At 34.4% G+C, this 17,533-nt stretch overlaps 1 protein-coding gene across 1 annotated transcript in view; it reads left to right on the top strand.

Moving 5' to 3' along the window:
* Positions 1–17,533, top strand: part of NRK (Nik related kinase) — a 128,588-nt gene that overhangs the window by 83,252 nt on the left and 27,803 nt on the right. Inside the window, exons 13-19 of the mRNA XM_047765737.1 lie at positions 340–1,507; positions 3,672–3,779; positions 7,079–7,146; positions 8,947–9,041; positions 12,036–12,133; positions 13,266–13,630; positions 15,164–15,500. Coding sequence (XP_047621693.1) covers positions 340–1,507; positions 3,672–3,779; positions 7,079–7,146; positions 8,947–9,041; positions 12,036–12,133; positions 13,266–13,630; positions 15,164–15,500 — 2,239 coding nt within the window. The remainder of the gene's footprint in view (positions 1–339; positions 1,508–3,671; positions 3,780–7,078; positions 7,147–8,946; positions 9,042–12,035; positions 12,134–13,265; positions 13,631–15,163; positions 15,501–17,533) is intronic.

Raw genomic sequence — 17,533 nt, forward strand, 5'->3', positions numbered from 1 at the left:
TTGCATTTGACTCAGAAAAACCTTAATCCTTTCTGATAAAATAAAAATAAATCTCTATTTTCAAGAGATATTTGAGTGGAAATGTTAAAGAAAATTATTACTACTCAAAGAAGCCTTAATTTCAGCAGTAGAATCATTGAGTAGGTTATCATACCATTAATACTGACCATGTTAGTAATACAAAGACACTTTCAGACATTATAGATATGATTCAGGATTCACTGAAAATATCTTTGTGCAGAACATATTTATCTTTTAAAATAAAAGCATTTCTCCTGAATGAATTCACTCTACTGACAATTCCAATTGTATGGCAATCATTCGTTTGTTTATTTCCAGGGGACCTTCCTGCACTCATGAGCTTCTGAGACTGCCTACCAGTAGTAGATGCAGACCACTTAGAGTCCTGCATGGAGAACCTTCTCAGCCAAGGTGGTTACCTGATCGAGAAGAGCCACAGGTTAAGGCACTTCAGCACCTGCAGGGAGCAGCCAGGGTGTTTATGCCACTACAGGCTCAGGACAGTGCACCTAGGCCTCTACAGGGGCAAGCCCAGGCACATCAGAGACTACAGGGGGCAGCTCGGGTGTTCATGCCACTACAGGCTCAGGTTAAGGCTAAGGCATCTAGGCCCCTGCAAATGCAGATGAAGGCACCTCCACGACCTCGGAGGACAGCCTGGATGCTGATGCCACTACAGGCTCAGGTTAAGGCCCCTAGGCCTCTACAAGTACTGGCCCAGATACCCAGAGAGCAGCAGGCTCAGACCCAGCCCCAGGCATCAGGAGAGCCACAGGATCTGGACCAGGTACCAGAGGAATTTCGTGGGCATGATCAGGTACCTGAGCAGCAGCAGAGGCAGGGGCGGGTCCCTGAACAACAGCAAAGGCAGAACCAGGTACCTGAACAGCAGCTGGAGCAGAACGGGATACCTGAACAGCCAGAGGTGCAGGAACAGGCTGCTGAGCCTACACAGGCAGAGACTGAGGCAGAGGAGCCAGAGTCATTACGAATACATGCCCAGGTGTTCCTGCCCTTACTGTCACAGAATCACCACGTGCTGTTGCCACTACATTTGGATACTCAGGTGCTCATTCCGGTAGAGGGGCAAACTGAAAGGTCACTTCAGGCACAGGCCTGGGCACTAGAGCCCACACAGGCAGTTGGCTCAGTTCAAGCACTGATAGAGGGACTATCGAGAGACTTACTTCAAGCACCAAACTCACATAACTCGAAGCCACTCGGTCCACTGCAAACCCTGATGGAAAACCTGTCATCAGACATGTTTTACTCTCAACCAGAACAAGCACGGAAGAAAAAATCAAAAGTTTCCAGTCTAAGGCAAGCATTGGCAAAAAGACTATCACCAAAGAGGTTCCGGGCAAAGTTGTCACGGAGACCCGAAGAGTTTGAGCTCTCAGATTTAGAAGCCCACAGGCGAAGGCACCAGCGCAGATGGGAGGATATCTTTAGTCCACATGAAGAAGACTTGAGACAAGTTGCAAATGTAAGAGTTTCTGATATTTTTGCTAAATAAAATATGCAGACAAAATATGCTAGTTCATACTCATGTGTTCCTTCTATAAAACCAAATGAAGTAAACATTCATTGTGTCCCAAGATTAAATAATTTGTTCTTCAAATAAATTATCCTGAAATTTCCAGGTAATTGTAACTTTAAGAAAGAAAAAAATTTGCTTAAGTGATCCAGGTAATTGCTTAATATCATTGTAGAGATATAGCTTTAATTATTTGTTTATTTTCTACCTATTATTCCCTTAGCCAATAAAGGGACATGATTATGCACATTTAAAGTTACTATTTTGGATTTTTAAAAATTATTTTCATGAATCAAAATTTCAAATATAACTCATTAAAAACAAATATAGTTTTGTTCCTCTAGCCTCTAAGTTAGTTTATTTTTCTCTTTTTTTTCCCATAGAATGCTGAACTGTACTATTTAAGAGAATTGCATTAGTTTTTGTAGTGCACCCGCAGTACATGGAAGTTCACGGGCCAGGGACTGAATCCTTTAAGACATTGCACAGGGCCAGGGATCAAACCCATGCCTCTGCAGTGACCCAAGCTGCTGCAGTCAGGTTCTTAACCTACTATGCCACAATGGGAAATCCAGGAAGATCATTTTCTATATAGTTTCCATAAGTACTACTTGTCTCACTAATTTTCCACCCATTTTACATAACTAATCAATGAAGTGCCTGCATAGAACATCACACAAGTTAAAGATTCATACCTTGCACTCTTTTGAAATGTGGGGTAATTATGTTAATCTATTATAGAAAAACGCTTTAGTCAATAAAACTTTATTCTTTCAAAATTCTCTAACATAATTAAGTGGATATAATTTGGCTGGAATTGATAGATTCAAGCTGGCAAATCTAATCTGATACTGAAGGGTTTGTGTCTTCATAAGCAAATTAAAGAGGTCAAAAAGACCAGTAGAGTAGTTGTTTTCTAATATTTCACACCATCCATTTACATAAAAGGACTCATCCTGAGTGTCCTAAATTAAACCCTGGTATCAGCATCCATCTATCTAATAGTAAATGAACCTTGTCTGAATGTGTCTGAATAAGGAAGCCTTTTGATTTGTGTCCCTTGAGTTAAATGAGCAAATACTGACTCCCTTACATGTTTAACATGACAAAAGTTAAAAGCAAAAAGAGAATAAAGGCCCCAAAGGGGAAATGAATGTCTGGTCCCCCAAAAAATGACAGATAAGAGCCAAAATAAACCAGATAGAGAAGGGGTGGCATGAGTCTAGAAAGCTGATATTTGCTTGACCTTAGGGCATCTAAAATGCTAGTGACTATTCTCAATTTGCCCTAGTAATAATTGGATCTGATGAGTTTTGCATTTTTGAAAAAGACTATTATGCATCCCTGTAAGACATAATATTAGTAGCATGGCACATACCTATTGTCATTCAGTGTTTTAAATATATATGTGAGAAGCCATTCTAAAATAGAAGAAAAAGTCAATGAATAATAGTTACCAATCCCATGACCTTAGGATTTTGTGCAGACATTCCTATCTTTATGTGTAGCTCTTAAAAAATAAAGAAAATTATTGATGTTATAGTCCAAGTATCAGACCTGAAAATGTATCAGAGTTTAAAGACATATGTGAGTGCTTCAACTCACTAGAAGGAAAGAAAATACATTTCCATTATTCTCTTTGAGTTGAAGAAATAATATTGATTGGATTAAATGGGAAAACAGAAACTTTCCTTAACTCCCAGGACTCAGTTAAGGAGAAATATTTGCACTGCTGCATTGCAAACCTTCCATTGCACAGGAGGAACAAACTTTCTAGTTATAACTGCTTACTAAATGTGACAGTTTGGGGTTATTAGCTAAGCTTTAGACCAGAGATTTTTTAACCTGGGTCTTAGATGAGTTGCATGTGGTCAGCGATCCCCCGAAAACACATGCAGAGATGTGTGTCTGTCCATATGCAATTTCCTACAGAGAATCTCTAGCATTCATCAGACTCTGAATGGGATCCAGAACCAAAATTATTAGAAACTACCAGCTTAGATTGATTTGAATATTTGAAAATTATTTTTTATTGAACATTAAGATAATGGGAATTGCTCCTATTATTTATATTTTAACAAGTAAAATATTTATTTTCCTTTTTGTTTCAAAGGACAAAGAAGATGAATCATCAGATAATGATGAAGTATTTCATTCAATTCAGGCTGAAGTTCAAATAGAACCATTGCAACCATACATTCCAAATCATAAAGAAAACGAAGTAAGTTTTTCTGTATGAGTTTCTGTGACACTACTAAGTGCCTAGAACAGTGGTTCTTAAACTTTTGGTCTCAGAATTTCTTTATATTCTTAAACACTGAAGACCCCCCAAAATTTTGTTTACTTGGATTGTATCATCATTTAATGTATAATGTATTAGAAATTAAAACTAAAAAATTAAAGTATTTATTACTTCATTTAAAAAGTAACACAATGATTAGCTATTAATATAAGAAAAAAATTTTAATGAAAAATAACTGTTTTCCATCTTGCTTAATGGAAAACAGCTGGATTCTCATATCTGCTTCTGCGTTCAATCTTTTGCCATCTATTGTTTGTTTATTTCATTTTATTTTTTGTCTTTTTGTCTTTTTGAGGGCCACACCCACTGCATATGGAAATTCCCAGGCTAGGATTCTAATAGGAGCTGTAGCTGCCAGCCTACACCAGAGCCACAGCAACGCCAGATCTGAGCCACATCTTTAACCTACACCACAGCTCACAGCAATGCCAGATCCTTAACCCACTGAGTGAGGCCAGGGATTGAACCCACAACCTCATGGTTCCTAGTCGGATTTGTTTCCACTGCACCACGACGGGAATCCCCTTATGTTGTTTAGGTTGAAGTATATGAGTAAAGCTGGCTTCTCTCATATAGGTGGTTGGAAAAGGAGAATTTTCAAAGATTTTTCAGATAATTGTGGATATTCTTTGATAATGCACCACAACTAGAGAAGAGAAAACCATATCAGTGAAATTTTGTATATTAAGTAATATTAAAATCTGTAAGTCTGTTGTGTACTATGAATAGATATTTTGGTCATACATAATTTTGTATTTTTATCCATTGGTTAGTTGGAAAATATTGGTTCATTGTTTATGTAGATTTTTCCAAATATTTACACATTTTATTATACAGCACCAAAAAACAGCATTTCTTAATATCAACTTCATCATAAAAATTACTGAGTATTGATAAGCTGTCAAGTGCACAGTGAGAGATGTGTTTCAAATTTTAATTTTTACTTGAAAGCTCAGTTTTATCATTGCTAACAAATAACATCAGTTGTTTTTTCCTTGAGTTGTCAGGCTTACTTCTTTGATTTTTAAATAAAATGCCTGCCAGATACCCAAGTTGAATAATTGCAGTTTATCTTGCCAGTCATTCTTTTAAGTAAAAGTATTGCCCATGAAAAATTTGGTAGCTCAGCTTGTAACACAGTCACACATACCTTTTCCCTTGATTGTCTCTGTTCTGAGATGTAGTTTACGACAGGGTCTGAGTCATTTAATCTATAATTTATTTTCTTACATTTATGGGAATAATCGAGTCATTCCTATTGTCTAAGTTGATTGTTGTTCTCATGAGTTTATTAGCTATTAGCACATGGTATTGATGAGGACCACGTGGCAGTTTCAATTTGTATGTAGACAAGAGAGTGTCATTATAGACAGCATTTCCTTATAGCTAGTCATCTAAAAATTTCTTGGTCACTAAGAGCAGTTAGGTGAATGCGTAAAGAACTTAGAAATTCTTGCCTTTCTTTTAGTGAGTCAGAAATCTCATTACTGTTCTCAATCAGGACAAAGCCCCCCCCACCCCGATCACTCTATTTCTTCCTTAAAGATGCTTCATGGTAGTCTTTTTTGATGTATTTCATGGACAGTCATCCATTTTAAATATGTTCTTTGTGATATTAACAGTCCTCTGAAGTGAATAACAGAGTATTTCTTTATAAATACTAATCACTGGCAGAAGAAACATATGCTGAATTGTATTATTTAATTACAAGACAATATATCCCTCTCTGCCTTAATAAATGATGACTAATTTTACTTCTAGATAATAATTATTACTTTAAGTATGATACCTTAAGCTAAAAATATAATGAACTATATCTGATTGGTTTAGAACACGTCATTTTCCTTAGTACATGCAATTCTTACTAATCATTTTATTCTCCCTATTTTTCAGACCAAATACAGTAAATTCATATTAGGCATTAGCCTTTCTTATTTTTGGCCTTTATCCTTTCTGAGTAATTTTGGCCTTCAGTTTACTGAAATCAGCTTCATGAACCAAGAGGCTTAGACTGGGTCAATATGATGCCAGTTATCGGATTGAAAAGTGTAAAAAGTCAGTCAGATGCTTATCTTACATACTGCCAAACATCTGGTTGTATTTGGAAACATTCATTAGCAAAACATGATTGACAATATTTTTCATTTCTTATCTTTCTGTTGGAGTATAAAGACAACTTTGATAAGTCACTACGTAAGAAAAGAAAAAAGCATAGTAAGGTTAGTATAGTTTCTGGAAAGTTCAGAGTGATTTTTATCAGCATGAAAATGCTAAATTTATTTTTTATTGTGACATGTTGAATTTTCCCTTCTAAAGAACCCTTGTGACTGCCTTTGTTGAATGTCAGAATGTCCTATTTTGGGGAGTAGTTAAAAACTATTTTGAGTAGAAACCTAGAGATATAAAATTAAATGAGGCAAGGCAATGCTGCACAGCCCTATCTACTAATGTTAGCAGCGAGTAAACTGCACTGCTGATGGAGGTTGGCTCATTATATGTGATCTTTCTCAAGTCTTTTGCTGTATTAGATAAATGAATAATTAATAAAATTCAAATTTATTTAGGATTTAAAGTGATTATGACACTGATTATGACAGTAAGGTCAAGTTGTAAAGTGAAAAAAACATGCTTTCTTAAAGATGGAACACTTTGGACTCCTGAGAGATTTTAGGATGTGTATATGTGTGTTACAGTTTTTAAACATCTAGTATTAGCTTAAAAGTGTGAGCGAATGAGAAGTTTGAGTTTCAATTCTGCCTGATAAATTTGAACTTGATATAAAAATTAATATGAAAGGATAAAGAGAACATTAAAGTAGCATGTGGGAGACCTACATTGCCATTAAAGATATTCTTTGACTTTAAGTAAAATTATTTGAAAAGTTATTTTCCATCTCTGAGCTATAGATTCCTCAATAATAAAATCAAGGTGTTTCATTATATGATATCCAGAATCTGTTACAATACTAAAATTCAGGAATATATTTAAAAATTATGGTTGAGCAATTCTTTTTTTAAAATGTTTGCTATAGTTGACTTACAATGTTGTATTAGTTTCAGGTGTACAGCCTGAAAATACAGCCTATTTATGAAAATAAGGTTTTATAAGCTGGATTTTTAAAAGATATCTCTATGTGAAGAATGACATTTTCTCATGAATTAATAACTCAAAAAATTATTATTGAGAGTTCTACCAAAGTATTGTGTTGTGTCTCTAAGGTCCAAGAGATATCTGCTTCTGTGCCTTACAACCAGGATCGTGTACATCATGTCAAGTTCTCTTCAATGTATGTAACTCTGATTTCTATATTCAAATTACTCATTATTTACTATCACATGGAAAATTAAAGCCTATTTATTTGACACTAACTTCTGTGTGAATTCAAAACTAAAATATTCATGAAAATATAGTCACCAATGATACCATTGGCTCATATTTAAAACCTTAAAATTGCAACAATCCACTAACTAGATCCTTCACATTTGCTCATAGTACAATCTCGATATTATTTAGTTTGATGACTAGTAAGATTCACAATTTAATAAAAAGAAACAACAGTGAATTCTTTGACACCTTTCAATTAATAATTTACAAAAAAGATATGGAATTTCATGGGTATCGTATACACTTCAATTATATGTTTCCTCATGTAGTACATCACGAATGTCATGTACTACATGATAAAATACTAACAAAAAACTCACTAATCTCAGGAGCTAATGTTACAGAATGGATAAACCTGAAATGACCTATAGGGAAAATCAAATCTAAAACTCAAAATTATATCAATATTTTATACCTGTGACTATATTTTTAACTCTGTAGTATTGATGATCTTCAGTGATTTTCAAAGATCATGTTTCATATTTTAGATGTTGTATTCAATGTGTTATATTTTAAAGCTAAATTTTAATGTTTGTGCTCCTTGAAAATCATATCTCCTACAAGTCAAACTCATAATGGAGAGAACTTAGCTTATATCCATTCACTCAAACATTCAGTAAATACCTATTGAGTACTTACTATATTCAAGATTCTGAAAAGTATGGCCAGATGGCATAGAATTGATGGTATGTAGTATGTTTATTCCTGTCTCATTATTTTTTAAAACCCCTATGCATTCATGTCCTTATATTTAACTGGTATGCAGAAATATTGAAAAATTGTAAAGCAAGATTAGGAATGTTCTCTTACTATGCATTCAATGAATGAGTTGTCATGATCCTTCTGACAACAAAGGAGGAAAATCAGTTTAGTTTTACGTACCTGTTTTTGGTATCACAGAGTATGATATAAAATCAATATAACTATTAAACTATTAAATGCAGGGTATATAAAATCAATGTTTCTGTTAAACTGGAGTTGGTTGTTATAAAATGATTTTTTAAAATTTATAAGTAGCAAATATATTTACTTTAAATATCGTTACATTTATAAAATTAACTGAAACTTGAGTCTTTCCTGAAATTGGGGTCATAGAAAAGACTCTTGTCTGTTCTAGGCCTAAATCCATAACCAAAGTCTTTCCTATATAGAAATTCCAAACTAACTATAAAATAACTGTTCCAAAGAAATTTTCTAAATATTCTCTGAATTTGAATAGTAAAAACAAAAGTGTCCTATCTATCTATTCATCCATCTATCTAAATCAGGAACAGGACATTAAAAAAATCCTGCAAATTCCAAGCATTTGAAATCAGGATGAGAATAGTGAAATATTTAACAATAACTTAGGTTTTTATGTTAAAATCCTCACATGCACTATAAATTTATGTTTATTGCTGTGTTACCCAGGTAATAATAATGTCTGAATGTTAGCTTAAATAAAGTTTATAGGAATTTTTAGAAAAATTATTATATGTGATCGAAACATATATGGAGACAATTTTTTATATTTTGGAAATTGTTTCTCTGTTCTAGATAAAATAGCAGGCTTGGGGAAATTGGAAAACATTACTTAAGCTCTACTTTTTTTCAGTTTGATATATACCCATATACTTAAAACTTTGATTGGTCTTGATGTTGAGTTGTACATTCCCTTTATGAATGTTAGGACATGGCACATGCTTTTCTGTCTTTTCATTAGTGTTCCTCAGCGGTCTCTTTTGGAACAAGCTCAGAAGCCCATTGACATCAGACAAAGGAGTTCGCAAAATCCTCAAAATTGCCCAGCAGCATCAGGTGATTCAAGGCATAAAGTTTAAACAGTCAAAACAGAGTTAATGTTTAATAGTTTATATTGCAAAAGTCAAGAAGGAATTTCAAGAAGGGATGAATCAGTAGTGTCAGTGAAGCCAAGTAAGGTTAAGACCAGGTGGCCATTGGATTTTGCAATTTGGGTGATCGGTGATGACCTTTGAGAAATGGAAAGTAATTTTTCTGAAGTTTCTTTTTTCAGTTGGATAGTAGCTAAACATGTCTAGGGAAGCATGGGGGGTGGTGGTGGTATCAACTTTAGTTTCTATACCATGTGTGAAAAATGTAGGAAAGGAACTTGAGAGAGGCCTCTCCAACAGGATAAAATTTATAGACAGTCTTTAGAATATTGAAATTTTAGATGGAGTAGTGTGGGCATTTGTTTTATTTATCAGTTTGTTATTTCACCTCCCCAATGTAAGATATGTACAGCATCTCATAAATATCTCTATATGCTAAAATTTGATGTTTTTATTCAAAATGAAAAATTAATAAAACCATAAAAAATAACTTCACAAACTGATATGAATTTCAAATAAGTATTTTTATTATAACGTGCTTTTGAGAGAGTTTAAATGAATTATAGATTTGTGAAATATCAGAATAAACAAATCAAAAGTTATGGCTTGGGTCATAAAATCTGGCATTATCTACTTTTAAACAATTCAAGTACATTAAGCAAGGGAAAAATATCCCCAAGTCATCTCTAAAAATATAGCATATAGATTTTATTAAAATGTTAATAATTAAATGGACATATAGGTATACTGTATGAAAATCAAATATTAAAAGATCTGAATTTTAAAATCCTATTCTTCATAGGAGACTCAGATAATGGCATAATTTTTTAAGTAATAATGTCCCTCATGCAGAAATTTTATCTTGTAAGAAATAATATAAACCAGTGTGAAGAGAAACTTTAGGAATTTTTTTCCCAGAATCTTCCTGTTTTGACTAGGGCTAATTTTGCTAACAATTGAACAAACAACTAAAAATGTAAGAGTTTTTTTGTCTTTTTTTTTTTAGGGCTGTACCCATGGCACATGGAGGTTCCCAGGCTAGGGTCTGAGTTGGAGCTACAGCTGCCACCTACACCACAGCCACAGTAACGCCAGATCTGAACCACGTCTGCAACCTACACCATGCCGGATCCTTAACCAACTGAGTAAGACCAGGGATGGAACCTGCATCTTTGTGGATGCTAGTCAGATTTGCTTCCACTGAGCCCTGATGGGAACTCCTGTAAGGTTTATTCATATTGCATATTTTGAAATAAGGAAATTCTGGACTAGGCCCCAAAGAAGTTATGAATAGTGGTGGGAGGGAGAAGGGGAGAATATCTGTGTAAATAATAGCTAAAGTTCTTTTCAGCTCTAAAATTCTATCATTATTTTTTTTAACAGCCACACCTGCAGCATATCAAAGTTCCCAGGCCAGAGATTGAATCTGAGCCACAACTATGATTACACCACAGCTGCAGCAACACTGGATCCTTTAGCCCACTAAAGCTGGGCTGGGATCAAACCCAAGCCTCTGCAGCAAACTGAGCTGCTTCTGTCAGAATCTTAACCCACTGATCCACAGTGGGAACTCCTAAAACTCTATGATTTTATTGTGTGTGCTATATAGATGATTTGAAGTTTCCATAAGATTGCATACTTCATGAGGCAGGAAATCAGAACATCTTACTACAAATTTGCCTCAGAATTTCAAACATTCGCCCAAACTTCTTACTTAGCCTAATAACACACCATAAGACTTAGAGAAAATAGTTTACTACAGAAAGATAATAAACTATGAAATATAATAGTTGTCAGAGATGCATATACAAATTGTAAGATATGTTCCAGTATAATATTCTCAAAAGATATCAGTGTTTTCAAATACATGCTTTTTGAAGTTGTAGTGTCAGTACTTTGGCTATATATATCAAGGCAGCAAATAAAAGAGGGATAGTACTGTTTATCTTTAAAATCCAAGCACACAAACATAATAAACAAGGACTTGAGAGTCCCCTTAGTGACTTTTTTCTAAGTACGCTCACCCAGGTCTACTGATCTTTGAGCCTAAATATTCCCACTCTGTTTTAGCTATAGATGTTATTTACTATACCAAATCTTAGTATCAAAAATCCAGACTGCCAATCCAGATAAATTTGCATGTTAAGTGAAAGTGTTTACACTATAGAATTGAGCTTTGCATTGTGATATAACTAGCAAATATGGCTATTAAAATTAAAACTAAAATGAAAATGAAAGAAAAATTTAAATTCCTCCCCTCAGATACACTGGCCATATTTCAAGTGCTCAATAGCCAAGTGTGGCTAGTGGCTACTGTATTGGACAAGGCAGATACAGAACATTTCTATGACTGCAGAAAGGTCTATTGCAGAGTGCTGCTACAGAAAGTTTCCCAGCTTTATAAAAAGGACAAAGATTTGTCACTTTTCAGTTGTTTACTTCTCAACTGTACAGAAGCACCTGAGAATATATTGGGGGTAACACCTGGAAATTGGGGGATTAAGATTATAGAACCAAATCTCCTCTCGAAAGTTTTATCTAATCTATCATATTCTAATAACACTGTTGGGCTCTTTTACTACTGGTTAGAATGGGAGACCAGAGGTACCACCCAGCCCTTCTTATTCTTGATACTTTTTTTTAAAGAAATGGGGCTATCTGTATAAACATCTTACTGTGTGCCTTCTTACATAAATAGAAATATTTAGTAAGTGTACATTTAATATTAAAAACAAAAGATCCATGTAAGTCTAAAAGAGTAAACCTTGAGCCTGTCACTACCTCCGAAAACAGAACATGAGATCTTGGCCCCATAAGAATTTTTCAGGTGATATCCCCTGAATGTAGAGGCTAAAAGAAAAATACCAAAGGATTGAACTGATCTACTGTAAAAATGAAGTCGATGGCTGTGATCAGCACTGTTACTAATGTTTGTTTTTATTTTTTTGGCATTCTACAGAATCTTCTTCTGAGGAACAGAGTCCCGTGACCAGGAGGAGATCCCAGTCATCACCACCTTATTCTACTATTGATCAGAAGTTGCTGATTGACGTCCATGTAGGTTTCCATCTTAACTCCTAACATAATGACATCTGTTCTATTTAATTTTTGATTTATTTTTTACTGACATATTTTCATCTTCACTTGAAAGACAGGTTAAAGTGTTTAGTTTTTTATTAATCTTTTAAATACAGGTTTCTGTTGCTATGTCAGTATGTAGAATATGAAATCTAGAAATTAAATTTGAAATGGAAAAACATTTAGTTGATCATAAAATATTTAATTTTCACATTCTTGTGTCATAACATATTCAAGAGAGGAATGATAAAAAGCTGTTTATAGAAGCTAACCTCAAATTAAGGAGTAGATGCTCAATTTTTTCCTATAACATGTGGAAGTTCCTAGGCCAGGGATTAAACTTGAGTCACAGCAGTAACCTGAGTCATGGCAATAACAATGCCAAGTCCCTAACCACTAGGCACCAGGGCTCCTAGATGCTCAATTTTTGTCTAATATCATTTCTTGGATGGTGAGGCAATGCACAAAGATAAAACATTTAGTGAAAAATACCTTCTAATTTCGTAAAGAAAAAGGCCTTCCAATTATTTTTGCAGTATGCTTTCAGATCATTCATTTACTTTTGTAATTACCTCTACCCTACTACATATACCCCTTTCAGATTGCCCAAAGCTTGCTTATATGACACATATCATATGTAAAGGTGGATTCATATTAATTTACTACTTAGAAGTGTTTGCATTACTTTAAGACAACCTATGTTGAATAAAACTAGAGCTGGGAAATTAATGTATCAATTTTAAGAGCTATGTGTTAATCCTAATATCAGAGAATAAAAGAAAAAAGTGACTGTATTCTAAAGAGCATCAAATTATCTGTTCTCTTCTCCAGTACCAAACTAAATGTCTACTTCTTATCAGATAAGTAGGGCTAATAAAAAACGAAGTCAGTAAAACTTGCCCTGTGTGATCCAGAAAGGCCATTAATGATCACAGCCTGAGGTTTGGGTTTTGGCATCTCATCCTCACAAAAATGTTGACTCTATCTTATGAGTGAACATCTTCATTTCAACTGAAAATATATTTTAAAATATTGTCAGCTTGGAAGCTTTCCAATTTAGAAGAAAATGAAAGGCTACTGGAGACTACATTAACCTTTCTTGTGCACACAGGTTCCAGACGGATTTAAAGTAGGAAAAATATCACCCCCCGTTTACTTGACAAATGAATGGGTAGGCTATAATGCACTCTCTGAAATCTTCCGGAATGATTGGTTAACTCCCGAACCTGTCATTCAGCCACCTGAAGAGGATGGTGATTATGTTGAACTCTATGATGCTGGTGCTGATACTGATGATGATGATGACGATTCTAATGATGCTTATGAAGATACCTACGACCATGACAATGGCAGTGATGACTTGGACAATCAGGTTGATCAGGCTCATAGTGTTGGTGAAGACCATGATGTTGAAAACAATGATGATATCGTTGATGACAAAGGCAATAATCCTGATGATGCTCCTAGCTGGCCAAGGTTAGTTTTTCTAGATTACTTGCACTGTCCATGTTTTAAAATTTCAGCACTATTTGCATCTTTGATGTACTTTCAAAATTTATTAGCAAGAACGTGAATGAATTGCACTTGCATATTGGTAAATGATAGATTTTCAATAATAGATTTTAAATTATTTTAATGTAAAACACTTAATTTTGCACTTCTTGCAATACCATATTTTATTAAGTTTACTAGGTTCCTTATAACTGGAATCATCTGGATGTTTCTGTTAAATTTAGTGTTACTGAATCATCATACCCTGTCAAACCACAATGAAAATGAGAAATGGGGTGACAAACTAACTAGTGTGCTACTTAACAACTGTCCATTGAAGCCTTGATGTTTGTGAACAAAATTTTAAATTTGTTGAGAAAAATGAATTGCAAATTTGACACTCACTTGATAGTTTAAGGCTGCAACTTACTAACAGCATTATTCTCGGGATTCTGAAAACTGCTATAAGTAAATTTAGTGCACACTCAACTTTATCTTCTTATAGAGTAGCTGCCCCAAGTGATAATATTTAGTGAAGTTGTGTTTTTGGCAGACCACCAGTTGTTTGTTGTATATATAATTACTTGCTCCCACTCTATAAACAGCCAGTGTATTTTTAATTATATATGCTATGGTTTATATATAAACTGCTCTCAAGAATGATTCATTAATACTATATGTTTTTATATTTTTAGAAAAATACTTAACACTGGGAAGATCATTTGCATTACAATATTGAAATCCACATTTTATTTTATTAATTTTCAGGTATTACTGGGGGTATACATGACATAACAGACTACAGATCATTCAACATTTTTTTTCTTTTTTGCCACCTAAAAAAATTACCAGGAATTTTGTTCTCAAATTTATTTGCTTTTAGAATTATCATAGGTATATATGTATGTTGTCTCTTATGCAAAAGATCATCAGACATTTTGCTAGGCTTTGTGTTCTTAGCAAACATCCTTAGCAGCTATCTTAAATGAGATCTATACTACTGAACTTCTTGCTGGTAGTAGTAGAATAATCAATGGGAATCTGTTGCAAAGCAGACAGTGTACATGTTAGAAAATCAAGGCACATGTTTAACATAAATTAGATCTGTTACAAGAATTATTCAAATATGTTGTGGTTGAGCCAAAAATATGGGCTTGATAATTCATGTGGCTATGAAGTTGTTAATGCATGAAGTAGTCTATTATTTAAGAAAAAAACATATTATTGCTACTAACCTAACACATGTTCCTAATAAAGGATGCATCTGCCATCCAAATGCAGCAAGGAATTAACAGTGGCTATGATGTTAATGTGATATTTAAGATTTACTGAAGAAAAAAAAAGATTTACTGGACATAGGGGCATATTTCATATCTATATCATGACTACACTCAAATAGAGCAAAAACAGGCCTGGATATGGTACAGATGTATAAGGCATCCAAATTGTTTCATTTGTTGACTTTCAAATATGTTTTTGTTGGGTGGCTTTCTATCATTAATTGGATCTTGTCATCAGGCCAGGCTATGGCAGAGATGGTAGCTGCAAGCAAGATGGCAAATATGGAAGTTATAGAAGAGAAGGAACTTTCAGCAATTATGGAAGCCAAGGAGCTAGTAGAATCCACAGAGAAAGTGCAGCCAGTGGAAACAGTGCAGACATTGGAGACTATGAAGGACACAGAGCCAGTATAGGTAGTGGAAGAAGAGGCAAGGAGGGTAATGGAAATGATGGAATTAGTGGAACCAATGAAGAGAGTAAAGCCCTTGAACTCAATGGACAAGAAAATTGCTCAGAGACAGATGATCCAGTATTAGAGAGACCAGCATCCCAGGAATTTGAACATCAGCCAGAGGTAATGTACCATTTGAAAAGGAGAATGAATTTCTTTCCTTGTGAATGTGTTTCTTTATTTGATGTCGTATTTCCAGCCATTCCAAATGTGTTTTAAATTTCTATTCTAAAGCCTTAAACATTTTTAAAAATTATATCTGTAGATAGATCTTTATTTCTTCTAATTTGGATGGTTTCTATTTATTTCCAGGGACAACAGTGTCTTCTTTGTGTACCTTAATGACTCATATCCTATGCTTAGGATAGTATCTCTTAACACATACATTTTTTTCCTGGGAGTTTTTATTGTGATAAAATATACATAACATTTTACATTTTAATCGTCTTTAAGTGTACAATTCAGTGGAATTAAGTACATTCGTAGTGTTGTGCAACAAATACTACTGCTCATTTCTGGAAATTTTTATATCATCTCCAACAAATAAGTTTCCATTACCCCTCCCCCTAATCCCCAATAACCTCTATTCTACTTTCTATCTGGGTACATCACTTACCATAATATTTTCAAGGTTCATCCATGTTGTAGCATGTATCAGAATTTCCTTCCTTAAAAAGGCTGAATAATATTCTAGTATGAATATATTACATTTTGTTTATCTATTCATCTACTGATAAACATTTGGATCATTTTCACTTTTTGCTGCAGTGACTATTGGTGTACAAGTATTTGTTGTTGAAGTCCCTGTTTCCAGTTCTTCGAGCTATATATCTAGGAGTGGAAGGAATTTTTAGATTCTAGTTTAACTTTTTGAGGAACTCTTAACACAAGCAATTTTAACAGAATTAGTGTATTGTGTTTAGACAATGATTTTGTCATTGAAAAACATTTACTGACTTTATGGATAGTTTAAAAATACTCAAGTAGCTTCATAGATGCTAGATCTATAGGAACTACCACAGAGAAGATTTTCTGGAGCATGTAGCTATTTGAAATAATTCTCGATGAATGGGGAGTATCTGGATATCGGAAAACACAGGGGAGATTCCAGACAGAGGAAACATCATGCCAATTTACTTTCCCAGCCTATTGTCCTTAGAAGATGCCATGGTCTTTCATGAATTGGTGACCTTGTGCAAGCTGTTCCCTCTGTCTATAAGGGTTCCCCCTCACCTCATCTCTGTTTTTGAGCTAGCCATCCTTCATGATGCAACTCATATATCATCTTTGACGTCCCACTGCAGAATTATATACCCCTTCATCTGTGCTTATAAGCATTTTGCCATCATTTTATTTTAGTACTTATGACATTATAATTTATTTATTTGTTTACTTAATCTTCTGTCACAATAGATTGTGAACTCTTAAGATGCAGGAACTATGTTTAATCCATCTTTGATTACTTTTCTTTACCCACTCACCATCCCAGGGTCCAACCTAGGGCTTGGTCTATGGTAGGCACATAATAATTATAGGAGAAATCAGTAAAGGAAGAAAATGAAGAAAACAAGGAAGGAAGAAACTCCCTAGATGGTTTCCAATGTGAAACCAGTGTCAGTGGGAAACTCACTAGATGGTTTCAATGTAAAAACAGTGGATGTCTTCCTGTCTGTCTGTCTATCTATCATCTATCTATCTATCTATCTATCTATCTATCTATCTATCTACCTATCTATCATTTATGTACCTATCTTGTCTGTCTTTCTATCTTTCCTTTCATCCATCCATCCATCTATCCATCCATCCTACCTACATACTTACCTACATAACTACTTATCTTAGTTAAAGCATTAAAACAGGATGTCCCAGCACAGTTTTCATAGCACTCTGGGTATCTCCAGTTCTCAAGAAATGTCTTTGACATTTACAGAATGAATGACTCTTCCTTCCACTTTTAAAAGTACATATTGTCATATAACACTTTTGTGGCAGGAAAGGTCATAAAAACAAGTCTTTAACTGTATTAATGCCAAAAATCACTGTTTAGACACAAAGAAATGCTAATCAACAAACAGGCTTACCAAAAACAGTTGGTATATTTGTCCACCGTATATGGCATCCCACATAAATTGTCACATATTGTGACTTTTATCCCT

This window comes from Phacochoerus africanus, chromosome X, assembly GCF_016906955.1.
Source record: "Phacochoerus africanus isolate WHEZ1 chromosome X, ROS_Pafr_v1, whole genome shotgun sequence".
Taxonomy (NCBI): Eukaryota; Metazoa; Chordata; class Mammalia; order Artiodactyla; family Suidae; genus Phacochoerus; species Phacochoerus africanus.